General features: G+C 58.5%; 1 protein-coding gene across 3 annotated transcripts in view; it reads right to left on the reverse strand.

Annotated features, from left to right (window-relative positions):
• CACNA2D2 (calcium voltage-gated channel auxiliary subunit alpha2delta 2) overlaps positions 1-22,142 on the reverse strand; it is a 149,454-nt gene that overhangs the window by 10,649 nt on the left and 116,663 nt on the right. For all 3 annotated transcript variants that reach the window (XM_012557603.1, XM_012557576.1, XM_004368569.1), the window contains 18 exons: positions 19,598-19,657; positions 12,081-12,125; positions 8,591-8,732; positions 5,266-5,397; positions 5,012-5,069; positions 4,208-4,258; positions 3,970-4,069; positions 3,695-3,853; positions 3,346-3,453; positions 3,170-3,248; positions 2,486-2,535; positions 2,201-2,290; positions 1,935-2,006; positions 1,665-1,739; positions 599-673; positions 449-520; positions 294-365; positions 121-182 (listed from right to left, as the gene is read on the reverse strand). In XM_012557603.1, coding sequence (XP_012413057.1) covers positions 121-182; positions 294-365; positions 449-520; positions 599-673; positions 1,665-1,739; positions 1,935-2,006; positions 2,201-2,290; positions 2,486-2,535; positions 3,170-3,248; positions 3,346-3,453; positions 3,695-3,853; positions 3,970-4,069; positions 4,208-4,258; positions 5,012-5,069; positions 5,266-5,397; positions 8,591-8,732; positions 12,081-12,125; positions 19,598-19,657 — 1,502 coding nt within the window. The remainder of the gene's footprint in view (positions 1-120; positions 183-293; positions 366-448; positions 521-598; positions 674-1,664; positions 1,740-1,934; positions 2,007-2,200; positions 2,291-2,485; positions 2,536-3,169; positions 3,249-3,345; positions 3,454-3,694; positions 3,854-3,969; positions 4,070-4,207; positions 4,259-5,011; positions 5,070-5,265; positions 5,398-8,590; positions 8,733-12,080; positions 12,126-19,597; positions 19,658-22,142) is intronic.

Consider the following 22,142-nt stretch of genomic DNA (forward strand, 5'->3'; position numbering starts at 1 on the left):
GGCCAAGACCCTTGTTCTCCTAGCAGACTGGAGTGGGAGAGGGAGGGGGCAGCCGGGCTCAGACTCTGGGCTCTGGGGCCCCCCTCCCCTCCCTGCCGGCCTAGCCCTGGCCCCACTAACCTGTAGTTGGTGCTCCTTATGGGCACCCAGGTGTAGTTCCGCATCACCTCGTCTATGTACCTCTGGGAGAAGAGGCTGGGTCAGGTGCTCAGGCTAGCAGGCAGACGTAGGGGTGGGGTAGGGGGCTGGAGGATGCCCAGCCTGACTCCCAGCCCCCCCCCCCGCCTTCTCACCTCATCCAGGGACTTGACCAGTGTCCTGATCTGCTTGTGGCCTTTGTTGCCATCAATCATGCTTCTACGGATCTGGAGGGGCAGAAGACATGAGGGGCAGGGTCCCTAGCCTCCTCTGCTCCCTACCCCCATCCCTGCTCCCCCCTTCTCCTTACTTCCTCTTTGTTCTCATCCTCCAGCTCTGCATCCAGGAAGTCCAGGGTCACAGGCTCCCGGAAGTTAGTGGTCTGCGAGAGGCCGGGTGGGAAGTCAGGAGTCCCCATTTCTAAGGGTTCACCCACCTCCAGACCGCCCACCTGGCTCACCTGGGGCTTGAGGTTAGGGTGCAGCAACACGTAGCCATTCAGGTCAATGGCAAACACGTAGCCGTTGGCTCCAAGCTGGGGGCACAGATTGGGGGCTCAGGGTTTAGTGGGCTGGGCAGGGATTCCCTATGTTCTAGAGCTCTTCCACTGCTTGCTTTCTGCCCCCCTGAAGGGTGCTGTTTGCCTGCAGGGGCCAAGGGTCCCCACATGCCATGCAGCCCAAGCCTGCCCCTCAAGCCAGGCCCAACAGGCTGGGTGCCCCTCATGCACTGGCCCTTGCCGAAGCTCTGTGGGGGCCCCATTCAATTTGGTATTCTGTGGTTCTTGCCCCTACCCCTGGTTCTCATGGAGCTGTCAGTCAGCCCAACCTCTCTGCCTCCACAGCCCCACAAGACTGCTGCTCCTGTCCCACCGCTGCCCTCCCCCACCTGCCCCACTGGCTACTGTGCCCATGGGCCATCCTGTCTCTAGCCCTGCACCCTCCAAGAGCTACAGGCCAGGTGCTCCTTCCTGCCTCAGATCCGTGCCTCCCCGGCCTCATCTCAGTAAGTGTGGGGGAGGAGGAGCGTAGGCTTTGAAATCCCAAAGGCCTGGGCCTTCCCTTCCAGGTAGAAAGGATTAGTAGGAGTAGGTGGGACCCCAGCTTGCCCCTTACCTCTCTGAGGCACAGTTTTCTCCTTGCACATGGAGGCCAGGGACATGGCCCCTGCCTGTTCATGTAGCTATAAGCTAAGAATTGTGTTTGCATTTTTAAATGGTCGAGAAACCAAAAGTAAAATTATGTTTTCTGACACGTGAAAATTATATGGAATTAAAAATTCAGAATCCACAAGTAAAATTGCGTTGGAACACAGCCACACAATACAACAGCAGAGTTGTGTAGACCGTATGGCCACACGGTCTGGCCCTTTATAGGCCCATGGTCACCTCGCCTGGAAGCGTTTCCTGATTCCCTGAACTTAGAGGTCTCTGCGGAGGCGTTGTAACTCCCTTGTCTCTTCTACAGGAGACTGGCTTGTGTCCATGCAGGAGGCAGAGCAAGGCAGAAGGGCAGGCAGGCACTCACTGTGTAGTTGGGGGTCAGCCTCTTGATATCACTTAGAGCTACATCGATGCCCATCACGCCCAGGATCAGCTGGTTCTGGGAGCACAGGCATTGGGGGTCTGTGACGGGCTCACTTCCTTGGGGACCCTCTCTGCCCAGCCCCCACACCCACAGCCTCACCCTACTCTCACAAGCCACTGCCCCTACGGAGATTGCAGTCCCATCCCATTCCCCCTCCATCCCCATACCTGCTGTGGGCATGCCCAACCCTCCCCCAGTGCGGGAACTCACCTTCTTTTCTCCAGGGCCATCCTGAGTCAGGTTGAAAACAGGGAGGGTCCCTGTCACCACCAATCCCAGCCCCTGAAAGGAGAAGAGGATGATGGGTCTCCTTCCTGTGGCCAGCCCTGCTCAGGCACAGGGGCTCAGGCACAGGCACCTCTCCCTCCCCTTTTCCTTATCTGTCCCCATAAGGGGCCCTCGAGGGTCTTGACCCTGTGGGCACATCCTTGGGGAAAGGTAGTCAGCCCCACTCCTACCTTGCCCAGAGGCCTTACCAGCGCATCCTCGTACACATTGGTCCATTGCACCTGCTTGGCCTCTTTGCCCGCCAGCACCATGGGCCTGCCCAACACGTCCAAATATTCCTGGAGAGGGGGTGTGGACAGGTCACACTGCTGCCCCTCCCACCACACCCTCCCCATTCTGTCGCCCTGTGGGTTGGGATTGTACCCTCAAACGCCACCAGGGGGCACTCTTGCCCCACACTAGCCCGAGGAGGAATGCTGTATCCCAGCAGGGGCGGCAGGAGCTGGGGGTGGGGGCCTCCTCCACAGTCTCACCTGCGTGTTGATGCGGATGGCACCGATGGAAGGGATCTCAAAATAGTAACCTGTGAGTGAAGGGGAGGCAGAGGCAGACCTGGGTGGCTCTGTGGGACCCACAGAGCAGGGGTCCTGCACTCTGGGGTGTGTCTGCAGCCCTGACCTGTCCTTCAGGCTCCTTCTCTCTTTGGTGTCACTCCCCCTAAACTCATGTCCTTTTGGTGCTGCTCCCTGTCCTTGCCCTGTCATTGGGACTACTGCTATGAAAGGCAGAGTGAGTATAAGGGTATAGGAAGCAGAGCTGGGGCAGACATAGGGTGAAGGGAGGAGGCCGAGGCCAGAAGTCCCCCATGCTATGATGGCAGTGACATTCAGAGTCCACCCAGTGGCAGGCCCAAGTGCACGGAGAGATGATCTGACCAGCAAACAGAGATACAGAAGCAGACAAGCTGGGAGACGGATGGACAACGGACAGTCAGACAGATGGGCAGAAAGATGCTTAGTCAGATAGACAAGTTAGACAGCCCACCAGACAGGCTGAGAGATGGACAGCCACATGTATGGAAAGATGGATAGATGGAGGATGAGCAAACAGTAGAACAACTGCACAGACAGACATATGGATGGGCAGGTGGACAACAAACCCGATGGACAGCAGGAATGGCAGGCAGGCCCTGTGGCAGTGGCACCTGGGCAAGGTACCTTTGTTGGCGCAGGCCATCCACTGTAGGGGCGTGACATCATAGTTGTGCTGCCCCACGGAGAAAGTGAACACGCGTACCTGCAGGGGGCGTGAGGTCACTGCTGAGGCCGCCAGCAGACAGCCCTCTCCTGAACCCGGCCCAGGCCAGGGAAGCCCCGCCTGGGCTGAGCCTCACCGTCCGGTTGGGCCAGTTGTACTTTTCAAACACGTCCTGCACTCGGTCCTCACCACCGTCCGTGAACATCATGATCATCTTGTTGCAGTTGGCGCGAGTAATGTTGGACTAGGCAGGAGCGGGCATGGGGTCAGGCGGCTCTTGACGTGTCCCCGGTCCAGGGGCACAGCCTCCCTCCCCTGGCAGGCCTGGCTCTCTAGCCCTCCTTCCCCACAGCAGACGGTGCTGTCTGCCCGAGCTGCCTGCCTGCTCGGCACTAACAAGGCCGTCTGTCTTGATTTCCCCGGTGTCTCTGTGCCGGGGCCCTCGCCCGGCCCCTCTCGCCCACTTGCCCACCCGTGGGGCTTACATTCTGCAGCTGGTCGAAGGCATACTCAAAGCCGGCCTTGTAGCCCGTAGTGCCCTTGGCCACCATGCCCTGCACAGCTTCCTTGAACACCTTCTTGTTACGCACATTGGCCTGCACCAGGTGCGTGAAGCATGACACAGGCTGTGCCTTCTCGTTGAACTGCGGGGACAGTGGGGGTGATGAGTGGCTTCAGGCTGCCAGGCCAGGCAGCTGTTGGCATGGATGGGGCCGGTGCAAGTGGCGGTGGCCTGGCCGCCTGCTGCCTGGGCACTCACCGAGGCCACGTTCACATAGTCGTCATCGGACAGTGTGTCCAGCATCTCACAGACAGATGTCTTCATCAGTTTCAGGGTCAGGCCGCTCACGCTGCCACTCCTGCAGAGGTCAGGCAGGGGCCATGGAGGTGCCAGATAGGCCTCAGCTGTCCTCCTGCCATCTCCCCATGATGTTCCTGGGGAAGCAGAGTCCACCCCTGGCCCCGCCCCAGCCTGGCCTCCGGGCACGCTCACTCACACATCCACGATGATGACCATGTCCTTGGGTGATGAGGCCCCCTGGATGTACCTGCCCAGAGAAGCCTCAGTTAGGGTCAGGCCCACTGGGGCCTTGTGGATCCTTCCTTCCTTCACCCACATATTGATTCAACATGTTTCTATCGAGAATCCACTGCAAGCGCCAGGCACTGTCCTAGGCACTGAGGATGCCACGTTTAATAAAACAGTCCCCGCCCATGACATGAGTGACCTGATTCCCCAGCATGTGAATAACCCCAAGGAAGGGTGAGTAGGTGATCCAGAGAGGGGGCAGGTTTGTTCCCTGGCCTCAGTGGCTTCTTGTGTCCCCCATCCCGGGTTGGGGCCCCAAAGGGCAGAGCCTTAGCTGTGTATAGGATGGAGCAGGTGGCAGGCAGGGAGGAGGTCGTGGATACTGAAGAAATGAGCAGCACCAGGGCCAAAAGCCTTCTAGCCCCAGCCCTGTAGTGGAGCTGTTGGAAGGGTGTCTAGGGCTCAGATGGGTGGGGCAGGGGCTGGCCAACCCTGCAGAAGATACATCTACCCTTGGGAACCCCCACTGTCCCAGTCCCTCAGTCCTAAGGGGGTGGGGGTGCCGGGCAGTGGATGGGGGCAGAGGCAGCTGGGAGGCCTGCCTGGGTGATGGGATCCATTTTCCAGTGGCAACGATGTGTGAAATGAAAATTGGATAGAGCTGGCTGCACCCTGCTCCAAGGCCTGGATAGTGGGAGGGAGGGAGGGGAGCAAGCAGGGGAGGTGAGGAGCTGCAGGGGCGTCTCTGTCCAGCTCCTCCCTGCTTGCTCACCAGGGTCTCCTTCGGACGTCGTACAGGTCAATCTTCTTGGGGGCTCGCCATGGGGTGGCTGTGGGAGGAGACAGGGTGAGGTGGGACTGGCAGGGAAGGTCCCAGCCCTGAGGGCAGACCTTGAAGGAGTGGCTGGGCCCTTCCACAGCCTGCAGGATGACCATCCTACCCTGTGCACCCAGGACAGGTGGGCTGGGAGATGGAGGAGGATGGGTGCAGGGTGGATAGGGAGATAAGGAGAGACTGACACCCACCCGGATAGTAGCGAGTGACTCCCGTGGCACTGCCGAAGACCTGCCACAGCAGTGTGGGGTCCTGCCTGCGGTTCTCGATGAAGACATTCTCCAGGGCCTCCGTCCAGTTAAGTTCGTTGAGGATGACGGTGGCTGTGGCGGAAGCAGGGGGCTGGGTGGCAAGTGCCAGGGCTGTCTCCCACTGAACCCCACTTTTCTTGCCACAATGATATCCCTGAATGTGCCCCCTATCTAGGAAGCCTCACCTGCTCTCTGCCTGTCCAGAGTCTCCCTCACTCCCCAGGGCCTCCTCCAGAAAGACTTCCTCGTCCTCACCCCTCCCAAGTCCTTGGAGGTTTGGCTCAGCCTATCCCTCAGCTGGGCCCTACGTGATCAGGCAGGGGGGCTGTGGCCCGTGGCCCCAGGAGAGGGGCCACCTGAGTGGCGGGAGCTGTGGGCTGGGACCCAGCCCAGCGTCCTGCCTGGAGCCTATGCTGCTGCCCCGGGAGCTCACCCACTCAGCATGCACTCCGGGCTGTATCCACAAGAAAGCAATTAAGGGCCCGGTGATGGGGCTGGAATTATTCAGCTATTAAGGTACCAGATAAGCTGGAAGCCACTCAGCTCCATGATTAATCAACTGGGGCCAGGAGCAGGCAGGGGCAGAGGCTTTCAGAGGGGCAGGGGTGGTACCGTGATCCTGGTCCAACACAGGCACCAGCCCACGCATGCATGTGCACACACACACACGCACGCACACACACACACACAGCCTGCATTCCCCTACAGGTATACCTATAGCCAACCTCTGTGTTTCTAGTCAGGTGTGTGACCCCCACCCTCTCCCCACCCCCTCACCACCTCCAAACCCACTGCTCAGAAGCCCCGAATTTTGCCATGGCTCAGGGGCACACATGCTCATGCTTACATACCACCCTGCACCTCAGTGGGTCCTGCACCAGTGGGTCCTGTTCTCACGACCTCCCAGCCATTAACCCCCTTGCCTCTGCCCTCCCGTGGCTGCACATGTGCAACCCCCCGGCCAGACCCGCCCCTGTACACACACTCACAGAGTAAGGCTCCTCTCAGACAGATGAACATCTGTTCTGGGGATCCTTTAACACAGGCAGAGACCCAGGATGACTTGAGCAGTGTCCCCCTCCCCAACTCAGGGCAACCCTAAATCTGCCCGATGGCCCCACAGATGCGTGATACATGCTCTCACGTGTGCACTGTACCTGTGGGCATGTGTGTGTCATGTGTGTGCTCAGAAAAAGCAGTAGGAGTGGGAGACCTGCTTCTCCCCAGGCCTCTGTGCCTTATCCCCTTGCCTGAGTGGCTGTTAATTTCTTCCTCCTGCTGCCTCCACCCCCTTTCTTCCCAGGTGAAACGCTGCCACCATCACCACCCCATCCTGACCCCTGTCAAGCACCTACCCTGAGTGAGAACCAGACAATACCTTCCAAAGTTTTGCTCTTCTACTCAGAGCAGAGCCTCTGAGCACTGAAACTTTCAGAGCAGACGAAGAGCTGTGATGTACAGATACAAACGCTCGAGCCTGCTCACAGCCCAGGGGGTACCAACACATTCCTGGGCACTCTCCCCTCTGTTCTCTTGCTGCAGAGTGTGGGGGCCTCTGCTGTGCCCTCTCTGTTGCCTAGTCCCTGCCCCTCTGCTCTTGTTCCTTTTCTCAGTCCCTGCCGCTGCCCTTAACTGGTCATAATAAGAAAACAAAACACATTCCTAGCGCCGGCTGTGCCAGTGAACAGTGAACAGTGTGTTAGGGCCTCATTCCTAATTTAGAAACTTAGTGAGTTGAACCATTTCTATTTTTCATTTTAAGGAACAAATAAAGTCAGGTTCTCAAACATTCCACATGGTACCGTCTGGAGGTAGGGGCCTGTCTTTGCTTGGCAAGTCTCACTCCTCACTGGGCCTCAGTTTCTCCAACTGCGCAGCGAGAGGCTGCTGGCAGAGGCATGTCCCTGGCTCAGGTCAAGAGCCAAAAGAAGACCCTCGCCCCTGCTGGGCTGTCCCTGTAGGTACATGTGCACCAACCTTCATTGGCAAGCTACACTTGTGCAAACACCCTGCCCTCGCCTGGAAAGAGGCTGCTACTTGGCCCTGTGCGCACACACCCGTACCCATGTGCACATACGCTCAGATCGTGCTGAGTTGGGAAACGGGGACCATGCCCCCTCAGGCAGGCGATTACAGATTTAATTAAAAGTGACACAGTAAATAAAAAACATATAAAATGTAATTTGTGTGGGTAGCGAGGGGTGACTGGGGAGGGCGGTGTGGCTCCTGTTTTAATTAGCGTGCCTGCCTGTGATAGTGCCCCTCGACTGGCTCGGGCAGGTGGCCTGCGGGTGGCCTGTGTGGGAGGAGTGGGGGGGGGTGTCCTTCCCCACTCCCACCTGAAGCTGCCAAGAAGGCCTGGCTGACCCTAAGGGTGGAGGGGGCCTCTCTGAGGACCCTGGGGGATTCCCGGCATTCTGGAGCCCACACATTGGCTCTGGGGTCTTTGCCCCAGGACCCCCAGGCCAGTGGGCACCTTGGATTCTAAAGCTACTCTGAAAGTGCTTAAGAAGTCACCTGAATCCTGCCGATGGAGCTCCTACCCAGTGTTTGATTCCTGGCCTCCTCTGCCTACACCTCCCAAGATCATCAGGAAGTTTCTCCTTATATCCACCTCAAATCCTTCCAGCTGTAGTAACCTGATTTCCCATTGTGCAAAGCTGCTCTGTCCCTGGCGCTTGGAATCTCAACCCGCTCATCCCAATCTCCTTCCCCATCTCCTCAGTCCCTGGCTGCCTGGGCTAGAAACTCTCTCTCTACCCCCTTGGCTCTGTGCTCAGCTAAGAAGAAGGTGGAGGTGTTACAGGGCTGGTGTCTGTGAGTGAGGTGTGGCTCCATGTCCCCCACCTGGCCCTGGATCCATCTGATGGGTTAGCTCCTTAAGCTCTTTCACACGGGGCAGGGAGTGGGGAGAGCTGGGGAGAACCTGCTGCAGGGGCTGGGTAGGACTCAACTCAGTGTGTGGGGCAACAGTGTATGTGTGCATGCATTCCTGTGTGCACATGTGTATCCATGTTCAGGAGACCATGCTTGCACAGGTATAAGAAGCTCGGTACTTTGTAGCTTGCTGGGGGGTTAGTGTGAGGCTGTGCCTGTGTGTGGCTTGATGCCTGCCTGTGGGTGCCTCAGATGAGCATTTGCAACCATGGGGGAAGAGGGCTGGGGGTGGATGGCATTGGCCTTCCATCCCCAGGACCCTGGGAGTGCCGAGGCAGGGGCCTTGCCCCCGTGGTGAGTGGGGACCCCCATCACTCCGTACACTCACAGCCTTTGTAGATGTCTGTGGGGATCTGCACAGCCGTGTACGAATAGTTGACTTTGTTCTTGAAGTTTGGATCCTCCAAAAAGTCCAGCCTCAGGGTGCTGGCCTTTGACCCCCTCTCCATATCCTCACTCTCAGGGTCGTCCTGCAAAAAGCCCCCCACCCCAGCAGTGTCAGGGCTGGAAAATGGTGGGGTAGGGTCAGGCAGACATGTGGGCGGAGGCAGGAAGGGCCAGCATCTCAGGGAGAGGGGCATCTGGGAGAAAGATTATTGTAGTCTCTTTCTGCAGTACAAACAGAGAGACAGATGGAGAGACACAGGGACAGACGGACAGGGGGTATGGACCTCACCCAGGTGGCCTGCGACTCCCACCTGCCCCAGCCCACTATCTCCACATTGGCTAAACCCAAATCTTAAAACCAAGACCAAACCCGACCCTTTCCCCAAATCGCTGAAAACCAACAATCAGCAAAGGGGGCAAAGCCAGTTAGAAGGAGCGGGCTGCAGACCTCAGCTCACAAGGATGTGCAGCCAGTGAGGCCTCGGCAGCCCCTCGCAGGAGCTCTCCCCTCAACCCTGGGCCCCACCCATCCCCTTCCCCGGGGATGCAGGCAGGGGTGCCACCCGTGCAGGGGGATGGGTTCAGGGCTGAGCTGCAGTGGTGGCAGTCCTCGGGGAGACCTGGGCTGGGTCGGGGCCAGCATTTAGACTCGGTGGCCTCTAGAGGGAGGGTCTGTGGCGCCTGCTAGCAGCAGGACCGTAGGGCCCCCACTGACTTTCTAAAATGAGCCGCAGCTGTCTGACAGGTGCCAATTATGGCATCTCTCGGCCAGGCAGGCTGGGCATGCGCCGTGCACCCCCCGCCCACCACCACAGGCTAGTAGGAGTGGGTCTACAACTGCAGCGTGGATGCCGCAGCCGAGGCGGGCGGGCAGGCACGGGTGCAGGTGTGCAGGGGAGAGGGAAGATGGTGGCAGAGAGAGAAAGGGAAGGTGGGAAAAGCCAGACTGAGGAGGCACAGGGAAACACAGAGGCTGAGGCAGGACAGGGAGCAGAGCAGGGGGCTTCGTGTCCTTGTAGGAAGGGGTCTAAGCAGCTATACCACCCTGTGCTCCCTCAATGCCCCTCTAGACCTCTGACCACCCCCAGCACCAGGCTCGCCTTGTTTCCTCTCCCCTGAGGATACCACGTTGCAGGTGACACTACTGCCACTGTGTCCCGTGCATGCTCCTCATGTTCCCACCCCTAGGTGTTTGCCCAGGCTGTGCCTTGTCTGCGGAAAAGGTGACGTGCCCACAGGGCTGCCTTCCTCCCCAGCCAGTCAGAGGTGCTCTCCACACTGCAGGGGTGCTTGGCCTCCACCCTGGAGTGCCTGCCTGGGCGGGGCAGCGGCCTGGACTGGTGTGGGTTTGGCCAGTCTCTGAGAGACCTGTAGACAACACCCTTTTCACCTCTTCAAGGGTGGGCTTTGTGCAGCAAACCCAAACCATTTGCTGCTCTCCCGTTGCCCCTCAGTGTGCCACCCCTCCACCCACCCCAGCACAGCCTTGAGGACACATGGATGCCCCTGGATGCCAGGTAAAGCCAGGGCAGGCGGCCGCTAAGCAGGGAGGCCGGAGCAGGGAGCCGGCTGCCTCCGAGGCGTGCGCCACTCACGTTCCGCTTGGAGGAGGGGGAGGCGCGGGAGAAGAAAGCCCCTGAAATGTCAGCGGCAGATGAAGGGCGCTGGAAAATTTAATCTCCCAACTTTTCCAACTAATGTGACATTTGGATTCCGTTCTGATAAGCTATCAGCTGGCGAACTTTTTCCTTCCTTTCTCTTTCCCCTACCCCCACCTTCTGGCTGGTAATTTAAAAGTAAATGGTCTAGAAAGATCTCTAACTGTACCTCTGGCGAAGATTAAAAAAACAAAACAACACAAAAAGCAGGGGAGCCGGCCATTGTTCATAGCGGGTCTGGCCAAGCCAGGCTGGGCTCTTAGTTTACTGACCTCAGCCCAGCCCCACCCTGGGGTGAGGCTCTCCCTTCGGGCAGTCTCTAGGTCTCCAGCAGATGTCCAAGGGGCCAGGGGCAGGGAGCCAGCAATTTGGAGGCAGGGATTGAGGACCTGGATACAGCTGGGGGCCATTGGGAGTTCAGAGTGTCTTGGTAGGGGGCTGGACACTAGGGCGGGGCCAGGCTGGCCAACTAGCCCCTCAGTGCCACCCGAAAGCCCAGGAGCCTTGTAGGGTGGGCAACTGCAGTCTCCTGGTTTATATTTAATGCACTGATTGCTAAAATTACAGCCCGCTGCCAAGGGGGGTAAGGAATTAGATTCAGGGTCTAATTAAAGGTTCGCTCTTCATTTGAATTTCAGATTCCAGCTTTAATTTTAGCAACTTCTCTGGGAGCCACAGAGGCTCAGCTAAGGGGAAGCACACCTGCTTGAGCCCGCCCACCCCTCCTTCTCAGGCCCCCTGCCCACCTGCCCTCCCGAAGGCTCACCCCCAGCCTGGCCCATGGACCCTGCAAGAGCTCTTTCAGTGTGGTCCCCCCTGTGTCATTGGATACCTCCTGCTCGCCCCAGGAAACACCCCCGGCCAATAAGCCTGGGAGAGGAAGACAGGATTCAGGGTCTCCTGCACCAGCCAGCACAGAGCAGGGGCACCCCAGAGACTGTGATGCTGTGATGCCTCTATTAACATAAGGGGCAGCTGGGTTCAATTACTTCGCCTTTAAGGCAGGGAGAGGCGCTCAGGCCTTAATAGGATCACCAAACACTGCCTTTACCTGTACCTTTGACAATCCCGTCCCCTCCACAGACCCCCGTAAATGGTCATACATCTTCTGCATGAGTCCTCTGGTGACAAGGGTCCTAAGCCACCACTTCTGAAGAGGTGACTGCAGCTGAGCCAGAGCACTCTCCTCCATCTGAAGAATGGGCACACGAACTGGCCTGTCTCTGCAGCTGGCATGGTCCTGGCTAAGCTTGCGCCAAGCCAGGTGTGGCAGGGTGTTCTTCCCCTTGGTACAGGGAAGGGGACCTGCACTGGCCTGGCAATGCACCTGGATGTCACTATGTCCTGCACCATGGCCCTGCCTGCCCACCTACAGGGAGCCCTTCCCAAATGCCCCTCTCTCCTCAACTCTCATTGCACTCAGGGAGCCCTTCTTGATGCTGGAACTCTCAACTGCCCTGTGTGGGGGGTCCAAGAGCCTCACCACCCAGCCCAGGGAGGAGCCAGGTCTGCCCCCAACCATGCAGTGAGGCCTCGCCCATTAGAGGCCACTGAAACACAGCCCTAGAGGGGTTAGGGAAGTTGTGGGAGGTGAGTGGGGGTTCGGTGTCACCACAACTCTGCAGGGTCAAGCTCAGGATGCCAAGTAATGACTCCTAACACCCGTTTTACAGCTGAAGCCTCCTAGACCCAGAGAGGGGGCGTGGAGCTCACAGTTGCCCCCACCCTGACCTGGCAGAAGTGCAGCAGGTACAGGGGAGGTGGGGCACTCACCAGCTCAGCGTCAGCCTTGGCGTCATAGTACATGATGTCTTCCTCCTGGTGGGGGAGAGAAGCCTTAGCACTCAGAGGCCAAGGCTCCCTGAGATACAGCCGGGACCCCAGCCCCAAGGCCTGGATGGCCCTCTCAGATTCCTCCAGGAGCTCCTGAGGGTTTTGAGGTAGAGACTGCCCCCTCTGCCCCTCCAGAGCCAACATCCTGAGGGGGCTGGGTGAGTCAGTGCTGGGGATGCCCCGCCCCCACCCCACCAGGCCCCTCATGGGCTCCTGGAGGTTGAGGTTTCTGGTCCAGATCCCCAGGGCTCCCGGTCCCAGCACGGCAGCCCTGCCAGGAGGTAGGGTCAGAGTAGGCCCGCTGGTGGAGACTCTGGCTGAAGCAGCACTGGAGGGGGGGTTGGGGGGGAGGGGTGAGAAAGATGGAAAAATAGAGCCGAGTCTGGGCCTGAGTGAAATAATGACTTGATGCTGCATTTTCCAATTTCTTCTATTAAAAAGCCCGCTCATTACGGGCATGTACTTATTAATTATCTGTGATTTGTTGTGAAATGCAAGAGGGTTTACACAACAGGAGCGAGAAGAAACAAAGCCCGGCCCGCGCGCCTGCTTCCCGGCCCCCGCCCACCGTGCCACCCCGCCCGTCCTGGCCCAGGCCCGCATGCCTGCCGCCTGGGTTCTTGGCCATCTGCGCGTCATAATCGCCGGCCACCCCAGGGACCCGTAACACAAATGGGCTAATTTCATGTTTAATAATCTTTAATCAGAACCAAGCACAGCTGACAGAGGCCGCCAGAAGGTGAGTCTGGTGCCAATGAGTGCCACCCGCCCAGGAGGGGCTGCCTCCCTACTCCCTAGGGCCAGGACCTCCAACAGGGCCACTGTCCAGGTCACCCTCCCCAGGTGCTCCTCAGCCCTGTTTTGTGCAGCAAAGCCCTGCAGCGTGGCCCAGGAAGTCCCTCACTCATCTGGAGCCTGTTTCATTGTGCTCTGCAAACGGGAGTGTGACCATGTCTGCTCCTGAGGACCTGGCTTTAAAGCATTGAGCACCGACAGAGTACTTGCTCTGCAGCGGGTGAAAGTCACCTTGGCCACCCCGGAAACTTGCGGGACCCTGCTTGCTCTGTGTGACCGTTCCCTCTGTCTCAGGCTCCTCATCTCTCAGGGAGGGGCTCGGCTTTTGGTACTGCTGGGTCTGAGGCCATGGCCTGAGGCGGTCGGTGCTGGGACTCATTGCTGGGAGCAGTCTCCCACCAGGGGCCTGGGGGATGCTGGCCACTGGCTGGACATGCAGGCAAAGTCCAAGCATTCCGGAACACTGACTGCATGCCTGGCACTGTGCTTCGGGAAGACCACAACCTCCTGATGCACATCAGACCAAAGGTGACGCAACAATCGCTTTCATACATATTGAGTTACTGGGTCCTCACAACAGCCCTGTGACCCCCATTATACAGATGAGGAAACTGAGGCAGGGATAAGAAAGGCCCCCAGCTGCCTTTCCAACTCATCTCCAACCTCTCCCGCACTCACCCACCCACCCACCACTCCAGGAAGACTGAAGCCCAACTGGGCCTGTGGTGAGGGCTGGGGCAAGGGCCCAAGCTCCAGGGTGCGCAGCCTTTCCCTGCGCTCAGCTCCGACCTCAGCGCGTAATGAAAGCTGACATTACATCAAACACAATAAGGAGTTTCAGATGATGAAGATCATTCCTGAACACACAAACCCATTAAACTGAGGGGAAAAAATATCAATTCAACACACTCGCTGGCGAAAAGAAAATGTGATTTGTTATCTAAAAGGGGGTTATAAACACGGCTCTGATGCTCTCCCTCAGTAATGAAAACAGACGGGCGCGGTGGGAGGACTGTAGATTAGAACATGGGGCTTCACTCACCAACTTTTTAGGTGAACCTTCCACAAGGACAAGAAAGGGCACGGGATGGGGGCCAGTCACTCTCGGGCTCCAGGAGTCCTGGGCTCTCCTCGCAGGTTGCAGCTGGCACCTGCCTGCACCTGGGCTGTCCCTGGGATGCCCTGGCATTCACTTGGGTCACCCTTCCAGTGGCTCCAATGGCTACATTTCTCTGTCCTACTGTTTCACGGTCTTAGTAGAGGAGCAGATATTGGTGACACCAGAGATATGGTGGGGGGCGTGCATGTCAATTTGGAGGATTCCCAGACCCCTGCAGACTGTGGGTGAGGCTCAGGAATCTGCATACCTTCCCTGTCCCCGGGTGGAGGCCTCAGATGCATGCAGGCAGGACTCCCTCCCCTCCCCTACCACCTTCAGGAGGACCAGGTCATGCCGCTTTCCTGGAGAGAGTAGCGTAGGACAGTGTCCGGCCAAGGCTACACGTCTGAAAATACATTGTGAGCACAGTAAGCTTGGCGCGACTTGGAACAGGGGATGTGGCAGGATGGAGCCAGCAGGACTGAGGTGGGAAGGTCCCTGAGAAAGCCTCTGGGTCTGCTCTGGCCTGCACAATGCCCGAGTGTCCACCATTAGTGCCCCGCCTCCTGGGTTAAACAACGAGGAGGCAGTATTACTACCTAATGATTGAGCGTGGGGGCCTTGGCAAAGGGGCCTGGATTCAAGCCTTGACCTGGACACGTCTGAGCTCCTGAGCAGTGAGTGACGACTAAGGCTGAAGCCTCAAACGCTCCAACTTACAGGCTGTTCCAGTGGCCCCACAAGGACTCCTAGGGTTACCTCCATCTTACCAGCAAGGCAGGGGTGCCTGCTAGGTCATGCAGCCTCAGTGAGGCTTGACCTTCCGGTCCTGATATCCCCACCTGTAAAATCAGGATGACACCCGGCCCCGAGGGTGCTAAAAGAAGAGGGAACTGGGCCATCCCAGGGGTTGGGGCCAACTCCACCCGGGGGTGGGCCCCCCCGATGTTTGCACCTCTGCAGCCCCACAGGAGGGACAGAGTGTAGAAGGGACTCCCTGGGTGGGGCAAAATGAGGTGTCCTCAATATCTGCAGTCCATACCCTTGACACTCCCCTCCGTTACTTGGTATTTTAGGGGCCATTTTGCTCAAATTGGGCAGAGGGTGGAGGCAATCACCCTTTCTGAACTCAAATACATGTCCCCCCATGCATAAGCATGCATGCATAGATGGCACGTGAGGGGTGGGCCTGGGGGCCCTTTGAGCACATGGGGGTCTGCATGGCGTGTGCAGATGACACATAGATGCTCTTTGGCTGGAGCTGAGCCCAAGAGAGGGCACGAGGGCTGTGGGCAGGTGGGGCGCAGGGTGAAGGAGTGAGCATGAGGTGAGCACATGGAACAGCAGTTTTTGTCCATGTCTGATGCACTGGAAGGTGGCTGCCACCACCTGGCCAGACAGGACTACTGCCTGCCCACCAGCCCCTTGTGCAGGGCGCAGGCCAGCCCCTGCCGCACCAATGAGGATGCTTGGCCTTCCTGCCCTGGCCCACTGCCAGCTCAGCTCAGCCAAGAGGACTGTTTTTTGAGACAGCCGTCTGTCGCCGGCTTGGCAGAGAAGCAGGCAGCAAGCCCAATGGCTGGGGCAGGCCTTCAGGCTGGGGCAGCCACCTGTCCTGTCCAGCCAGCTCCTCCGATCTGGCCCAGGCTTTGCAGCCCTCTCTTTAGATTCCCCAGAGTGGCCTCTCCCATCAGACTCCCAGGACAAGACTGCCTCCCTCATCAGACTCCCCAGGGTATAAAGCTGCCTCTCCCATTAGACTCCACAGGACAGGACTGCCTTCCCCATCAGCCTCCCCAGGGTATAAAGCTGCCTCCCCCATTAGACTCCCCAGGGCAGGACTGCCTCCTCCATTAGACTCCTAGGGCAGGGCTTTTCTCCACCATTAGACTGCCCAGGGTAAAGCTGCCTCCCCCACCAGACTCCCCAGGGCAGGGCTTTGTCTCCTCCATCAGACTCCCAGCGCGGGGTTCTGACTCCCACATCAGACTCCCCAGGGTAAATCTGTCTCCTCCATCAGACTCCCCAGGGCAGGGCTGCTTGCCCCTTTAGATTCCCAGGGCAGGGCTTTCTCTCCCGAAGATCCTGGTACTGGCATCAAGGCTCTGGGGACAACAGCCTCTCCTCCCTCCCTGACCCATGCCCTGGCCCAGCTTCTCCCTGGCGGTGGGTTAGGTTGCAGACAATGCTGGCATAGTGTGCTGCTGGTGCCAGGCACGGGGTCCGGCAGCCCAGCTGTCTTCATCTGCCCTAAGTGTTGCGGGCACGGCAGCACCGGCTGCCTGTCTGCCAGGCCGTGGGAGCGGCTGTCTGCTAACGGGGGCCACGGTTTCCCTGCAATTCCATGGTCTGGGTTTGCCAGGGCGGTGACTACTAGAGTCAAGTGTGCAGGGTCATGGCCTGAGACTGGGGAGGAGGACAGGGGGGTTTCCCTCTCAGACATCACCCCCTGTTCTCCTGTCCCAGCTCTGACCCTGCAGACTCCAGGGTTTCTCAAGTCCCTGGTTGGTGTTGGGGGAGGTGTGATGGGTGTGGGTTCACCATTGTCTGTTCCTCAGTGGTCTCCATGCAGACCTACTGTGTGCTGTTGACATAGGGAGGACCACACCCTATTGAGGAAGAAGTGGACTCTAGTCTGGCCCCACATGCCAAGTGTCTCCTCTGTGCCCAGCTCTGTTGGGTACCATCCTCCCCATCTCACGGGTAAGACGACGGAGGCCTCGTTGCTCCTGCTCACTCTGTTCGCAGGGCACTTGGCTGGGTACATGGATATGCTGATTCAGGCCTGGTGACTTCCGGCCTGGAGGAGCTGGGAGTGGGGCAGACAGGTGAGCCCTAGGACATGGGCCTGAGGCAGCCTGAACTGGGAACTTTCTGCAATGGTGGCACCAAAGGTGGGTGCTGTGGGTAGTGGGGGCCAATCCTAGGATTGGGGCCAGAAAGAAGAGCCTTAGGCTGATATTGGGAGAGAGAGGCTTTACCCATTTGAAGGAGGTGGCAAGGGCATTCCTGGGAGAAGGCCTGGCTTGGATAAAGGCCCTGAGTTTGAGGCTGGGGTTGTGGTATAGGCCAGGTGCCTCTCCTGCAGGCTGTGGAGGAACACGGCTCCTTATCTGTCACCTCCTGAAGGTCGTTGGGAAGGAGGTGGGTGATGTGCCTGCAAGGGACAAAACATCATCCTTTCCCCAGCCTCAAGCCCCCGCATCCCCGTAGCATGGACAACCCCCACCTCCCCACCCCCAGCAGCCGCTCCAGCTCTCCCTGGCAGCCCAGGCAAAGCTGGCCAGTGTGCCGGCTAATGGGCCCACCATTAGTGCTAATGCCTTTCAGCCTGGCAGCCTGGCAGCTGTAGTGCTTCCTGGGAAGAGCAGTGACCCTGCAGCCGGGGGAGGAGTGGGTGACTACACCTGTTGGAAACATCAGTGGGACAGACAGACAGGCAGGTAGACAGACTGGATGGATTGTGGAGGTACGGCAGTGAGCATCAAGTGAGTAAGGCTGGGCCCAGCTGGCCCTTTAGGAGGAAAGCAGATACGTAGTACCTGTGGTCATGCCCAGGGCTGGCCAGTAGCCCACCCCCATGCATCTCAGGACAGGTGCACTCAGGGTCCAAGGGCTGGTACAGCCAGACACGCGCCCGCGCCATCACCAACACAGCACCCGTATGGCTGATCTATGACTGACCCTCTCACACACCACATCAGAACTGACAGGCAGCACCAACAGTGGCCAGTCCTTTTCCAGATGGGTGACTGAGCCCAGAGAAGGGCTGTGACCCGGTTCCCAGGGAGCAAATCTTCAAGCAGAATCTGTCTTAGCATTGCCCCAGTGCCCCTGAGACCTGGGCCCTCCTCCCTGGCAGGCCCCCTGGGTGCCTACCCTGGTCTGGGATAAACTGCCCCTGCCTCAGGAGTGGCTGAAAATCAGGGGTCAGGGGTATGGCAGGAGACCCTGAAATCTTGGGTCTTCTGCAGTCAGGATATAAAAACAGGTTTGGGGCCTAGGCGACCTCTTTGTCTCCATTTGGGGCCTGGACTGGGAGGCCCTGATTCCTTCACTCGCCCTTCCTGTGCCTGCGCTGTACGCCTGTCCTAGGAGGTGTGTGTGAGGGATGAAGCAGAGATGTCAGGGATGAATGCAGGGACACAGCACGTGCTGAGGGTCCTGGATGCCCAGACGGTAGAGGGGCTGATGTGCTGGGCAGCACCTCCCAGGGAAGGGACACATTAGCTGGGCTCCAGGAGGAACTGAGGGTGTTCCGGGTGGAAGGATTAGCATGAGCAAAGGCAGTAGGCAGGAAAAGGCCTGCAGCGAGGTGTTCAGTGTGGAGTGGAGTGAGAAGTGAGGTCGGCAAGGGAGGAACAGTGGCTGGATCCAGGCTCAGGACTGGGCCTTACCGGTGGGGGTGCCAGGGCAGGGATTATTTGGAGGTGAGGGGCATGGTCCCAGTGGCGGGTGAGAGAGATACCCTGGCTGCTGTCTCCCATACTTGGGTTCAAGGGGCTGGGGAGGCACAGGGGCCCAGTGAAGGGCGGTGGTGCTGGAATGAGGAGAGGGAGAAGGGTCAGTCCGAGGCCCCTGGGGAGTGGGGATCAGCTCCAGGAGTCACTAGCTCATTTATTCACTTTGAAAAATCATCTGCCTCCAAGCCCCATGTGAGCTCATTGAGGGGGGCACCCAGAGGCCACCAGGCAGTGAAGAAGAATGCCATGGTGTGGGCCAGGCAGCTCAGGGTGGCTCAGGGGATGGGTACCTGGGAGAAGAGCAGGACTGGGGGGCCTGGATCATAGCCATGAACCCCCTGGCACCTGACAGCCTGGCTGTGCATCTCTGCCACCAACAGGTAACTCAGGTAGGTCTAACTACTTTGTGCCTCGGTTTTCTCATCAATAAAACAGGGATATTAATCGGACCTGTTTCTCCCGTGGAAAGTCCCTGGCTTGAGGAGTTGGAGGTTCACCCCACCATGCCCCTGACCTGCTGTGAGACCTTGGGGAGCCCAACTCTCTTTAGCCTCAGCTTCCTTGTCTGTAACATGGGTCTGATCATCCCTGCCCCCCCCCATCTTGGACCCAGGGAAACCACAGAAGAGGATGGTCCAAATCCATCCCCTCTTGAGGTTGGCCTGGTACCCTGATCCCAGCCCTGGGAAGACAGGCTGTAGCTCACGGAAGACGCGAAGGGATACAACCCTCCTCTTTCAGAGTCTCTCCTGGTCAGTGTATTAAAGGCTCTGAAAAGTCCTGCAGTCAAGAAGAGGCCTCTTTGGCCCATGGGCTTTCCAAGGAATTTGGTTACCACATTAACAACCGAGGCAACACCAACTTTGGGAACACGACTTTAGAGCAGTCTGTCCACTCATGAGTGACTCCATGCTCCTCTCGGGGAACAGGAGCTTGGGTCCGCACCCCGTGCCCCAGTGCTGAGGGGGAGCCTCGAATGTTTGCTGCAAAGGTTTCTGGCTCTATAGACCCCCCCAGTGCCCCTCCAGAGTGTCTGGGCGTCCACTCTCATTCGCATCCACCCTTTACCTAGGGGCTGGTATAGGTGCCTTGGTTCTTACCTTGATGTTGTCCTGCCAGCGGTGGGCTTTCTGGAAGTTCTCCGCAGCATCGGCCAATCTCTGAGGGACAGAGCACAGGGAGGTCAGAGACTAAGGGGAGGCAGCCTGCTTCATGGCCATCCCACAGCGTTCTTCTCCCTCGCCTCCCTAGCACACCCTGGGCCAGGCCAGCTCAGGGACCCCTCCATCCTACCAGAGACTCCTTGGCCCCAGACATACCCACCCACAGCTGGGCTCACACAGGAAAGGTGAAGCCTGCACAAAGTGGCATCTCTGTGGGACTCCCTGCATTTCAGCCCCGCAGGTCTCCCACCCAGACAGTGGCAAATAGACCCTCAGGGCAGGGCTGGGAGCCCCAAACCCCATTGCTACTCTCCACCCCCCACAAACCAGTGTCACCCTAGTGCCAAGAGGAAAATCCTCCCCTGCCAAGGGGTGATCCACCACAAGTTAGAGAGTGCTTCATCAATGCTCCTTTGCCCCCAGTTGGCTCAGGGCCCAGCAGGAGGTGCCTGCTCCCACCATCCCTCTCCCAGGCTTTCTGAGCTCCTTCCTGGCAGGGCCCCCCAAGCCCTCTGTGCACACAAGAGTGGCCCATCCTTCGGGGTTCATTCTGGCAGCCTCCTCTAGCACGGCCCCGTGTCTGTGAGCAGACCGCTTTGCCCTTAGAGCACTGCCGTGTGTCTGTTCATTCCTGACGTTGTCACTGGGTGTATCCAGTTCACTGTCCAGAGGGGGTAACAGACCCATAACCAGGCAGAACAGCACAGGGTAGGGGTAGCTGAGTTGCAGGAAGCTCAGGGCTGAGAGAACTTGGGACATCAGGAAAGGCTTCCTGGAGGAGGAACTGGGACCTGGCCATGCTCTGTACCTGAACCTGGGCCACCCATGAGTTCCTGTTAGGCCCATCCCATGGATCTCGTCCCTCCAGGAAGTCCCAGGACTCCTGAGGCTTGGGCTGAGTCTGGCCCTCCTGGGCCTCCAGCAGAGCTGAGTGCAGTGAAGTTGTTAATCATGATGACTGTGACCATGAACTTGCAGCTCTGACCCTACTGTGCATCAAGTGCTCCCCCAGGCCAGTGACACACGTGTACCTGCTACCTTCACATGTCTGACATGAGCCTGTCAAGGCCCCTCAACAGACAAGGATACCCAGGTGCACAGATGGCAAGCAGTCTGCCCAGGGTCACACAGTATGGGTTGGGCTGGGGCCCTGAGCCTGGCCCTCATCACCGAATTCTTCTTGCCCAGTTTATGACTGAGGCCCCTGGGCCACCTTCTGTGGGGTCCACCATGCCCGGTGAGGGGTACAGCAGCTCACGGCAGGGCAGCTTTTGTCACCCATCCCCTCCCCAAGATGCCATCTTGGTCCTGGGAGCCCGGTCCTGTGGGTAGAACAGCCGGGGTTTTGCCTCTAGGCCTCCAGTCCCTACTCAGGAGCCCTCGGCACCTTGGTATTCAGGACGCCATGCCCCTATCCATCAGCCCAGACCCAACATGGCACCCAGAAGGGAGGTTCCAATAAAGCCTGGGAGCTGTCCATTAAGGGGAAATAGGAGTTGGGATGCAGGAGACCAGCTCTTCCTCCTTCCCAGATGGGGCAGTGGGGTGGGGGGACATGGTGGTACCCCATGCAGAGCTTTGGCCTCCACTCTCCTGGGGCAGTACACCACCCCTGGCAGCTAGAGGGGCTGTTCTGAGCCTTCCCTACTTCCCCTGGGCCTGGCTTCCCCACCCCCGCTTAGGCCAAGAGGACTGGATAGAGGAAAGGGCCCTGGGGGCAGGGAAGGGCAGAAAGTCCCTCCTAGAGTCAAACCACCTCACCTCACAATGCTGAACCCTTCCTGGCCTCCATCTCCCTCTCTAGCTGCCCCACCATCTCCTTTGTAGGCTCTGTCCTTTGCCCACCCTTGAATGCAGGACGGGACTCACACCCTCCTCTGCCCCCTACTGGTCCTCACACTCCTGGGGCCTCAGGGACCATAGGCCTCTCTACTCCCACATGCCTCCCATGTGCTTCCTCCAATTTTGGCCCCTCCTGACCTTCTGGAGGCCTTCCCGGCACAATTCTCAGGCCCACCTGAGCTCACACCACCTCCGCTTGTTTGTTCTAAGCCCATCCACCTCAGAATCCATCACCCCACCTACTGCACAGATCACCTTCTGTTCACCCCTGACCCCCATCCAGGCTGCCACTCTCCCAGCATTGTCCTCCCGCAGGCCCCTGTGCTCTCTCTTGCGCTTCTTCATCTGATCTCCTCATAGCTGCTGGAGCCTCATCTCAAAATGTGGATCTGATCACGTTGCAGCCTCTCTAAACCCTTCAGAAGCTCCCTATTGCTCTGGATATAAAACGAAAGACCTATTGAGGCCCCATGGGGCTCGCTCATGCCCCACACCTGACCCTCTGTGCCCACCCTGGGGTTTCCTCTTGGCTAAACCACCATACCCTCACCCTGACCCCCAGGGTGGGTGAGACCCCTGATTCACAAGCCCGCAGCACCCTTCCTTGGAGGACATTATGTACATGGTTAGCACTTGTCAC

Source organism: Trichechus manatus, unplaced genomic scaffold, assembly GCF_000243295.1.
Source record: "Trichechus manatus latirostris isolate Lorelei unplaced genomic scaffold, TriManLat1.0 scaffold00001, whole genome shotgun sequence".
Taxonomy (NCBI): domain Eukaryota; kingdom Metazoa; phylum Chordata; class Mammalia; order Sirenia; family Trichechidae; genus Trichechus; species Trichechus manatus.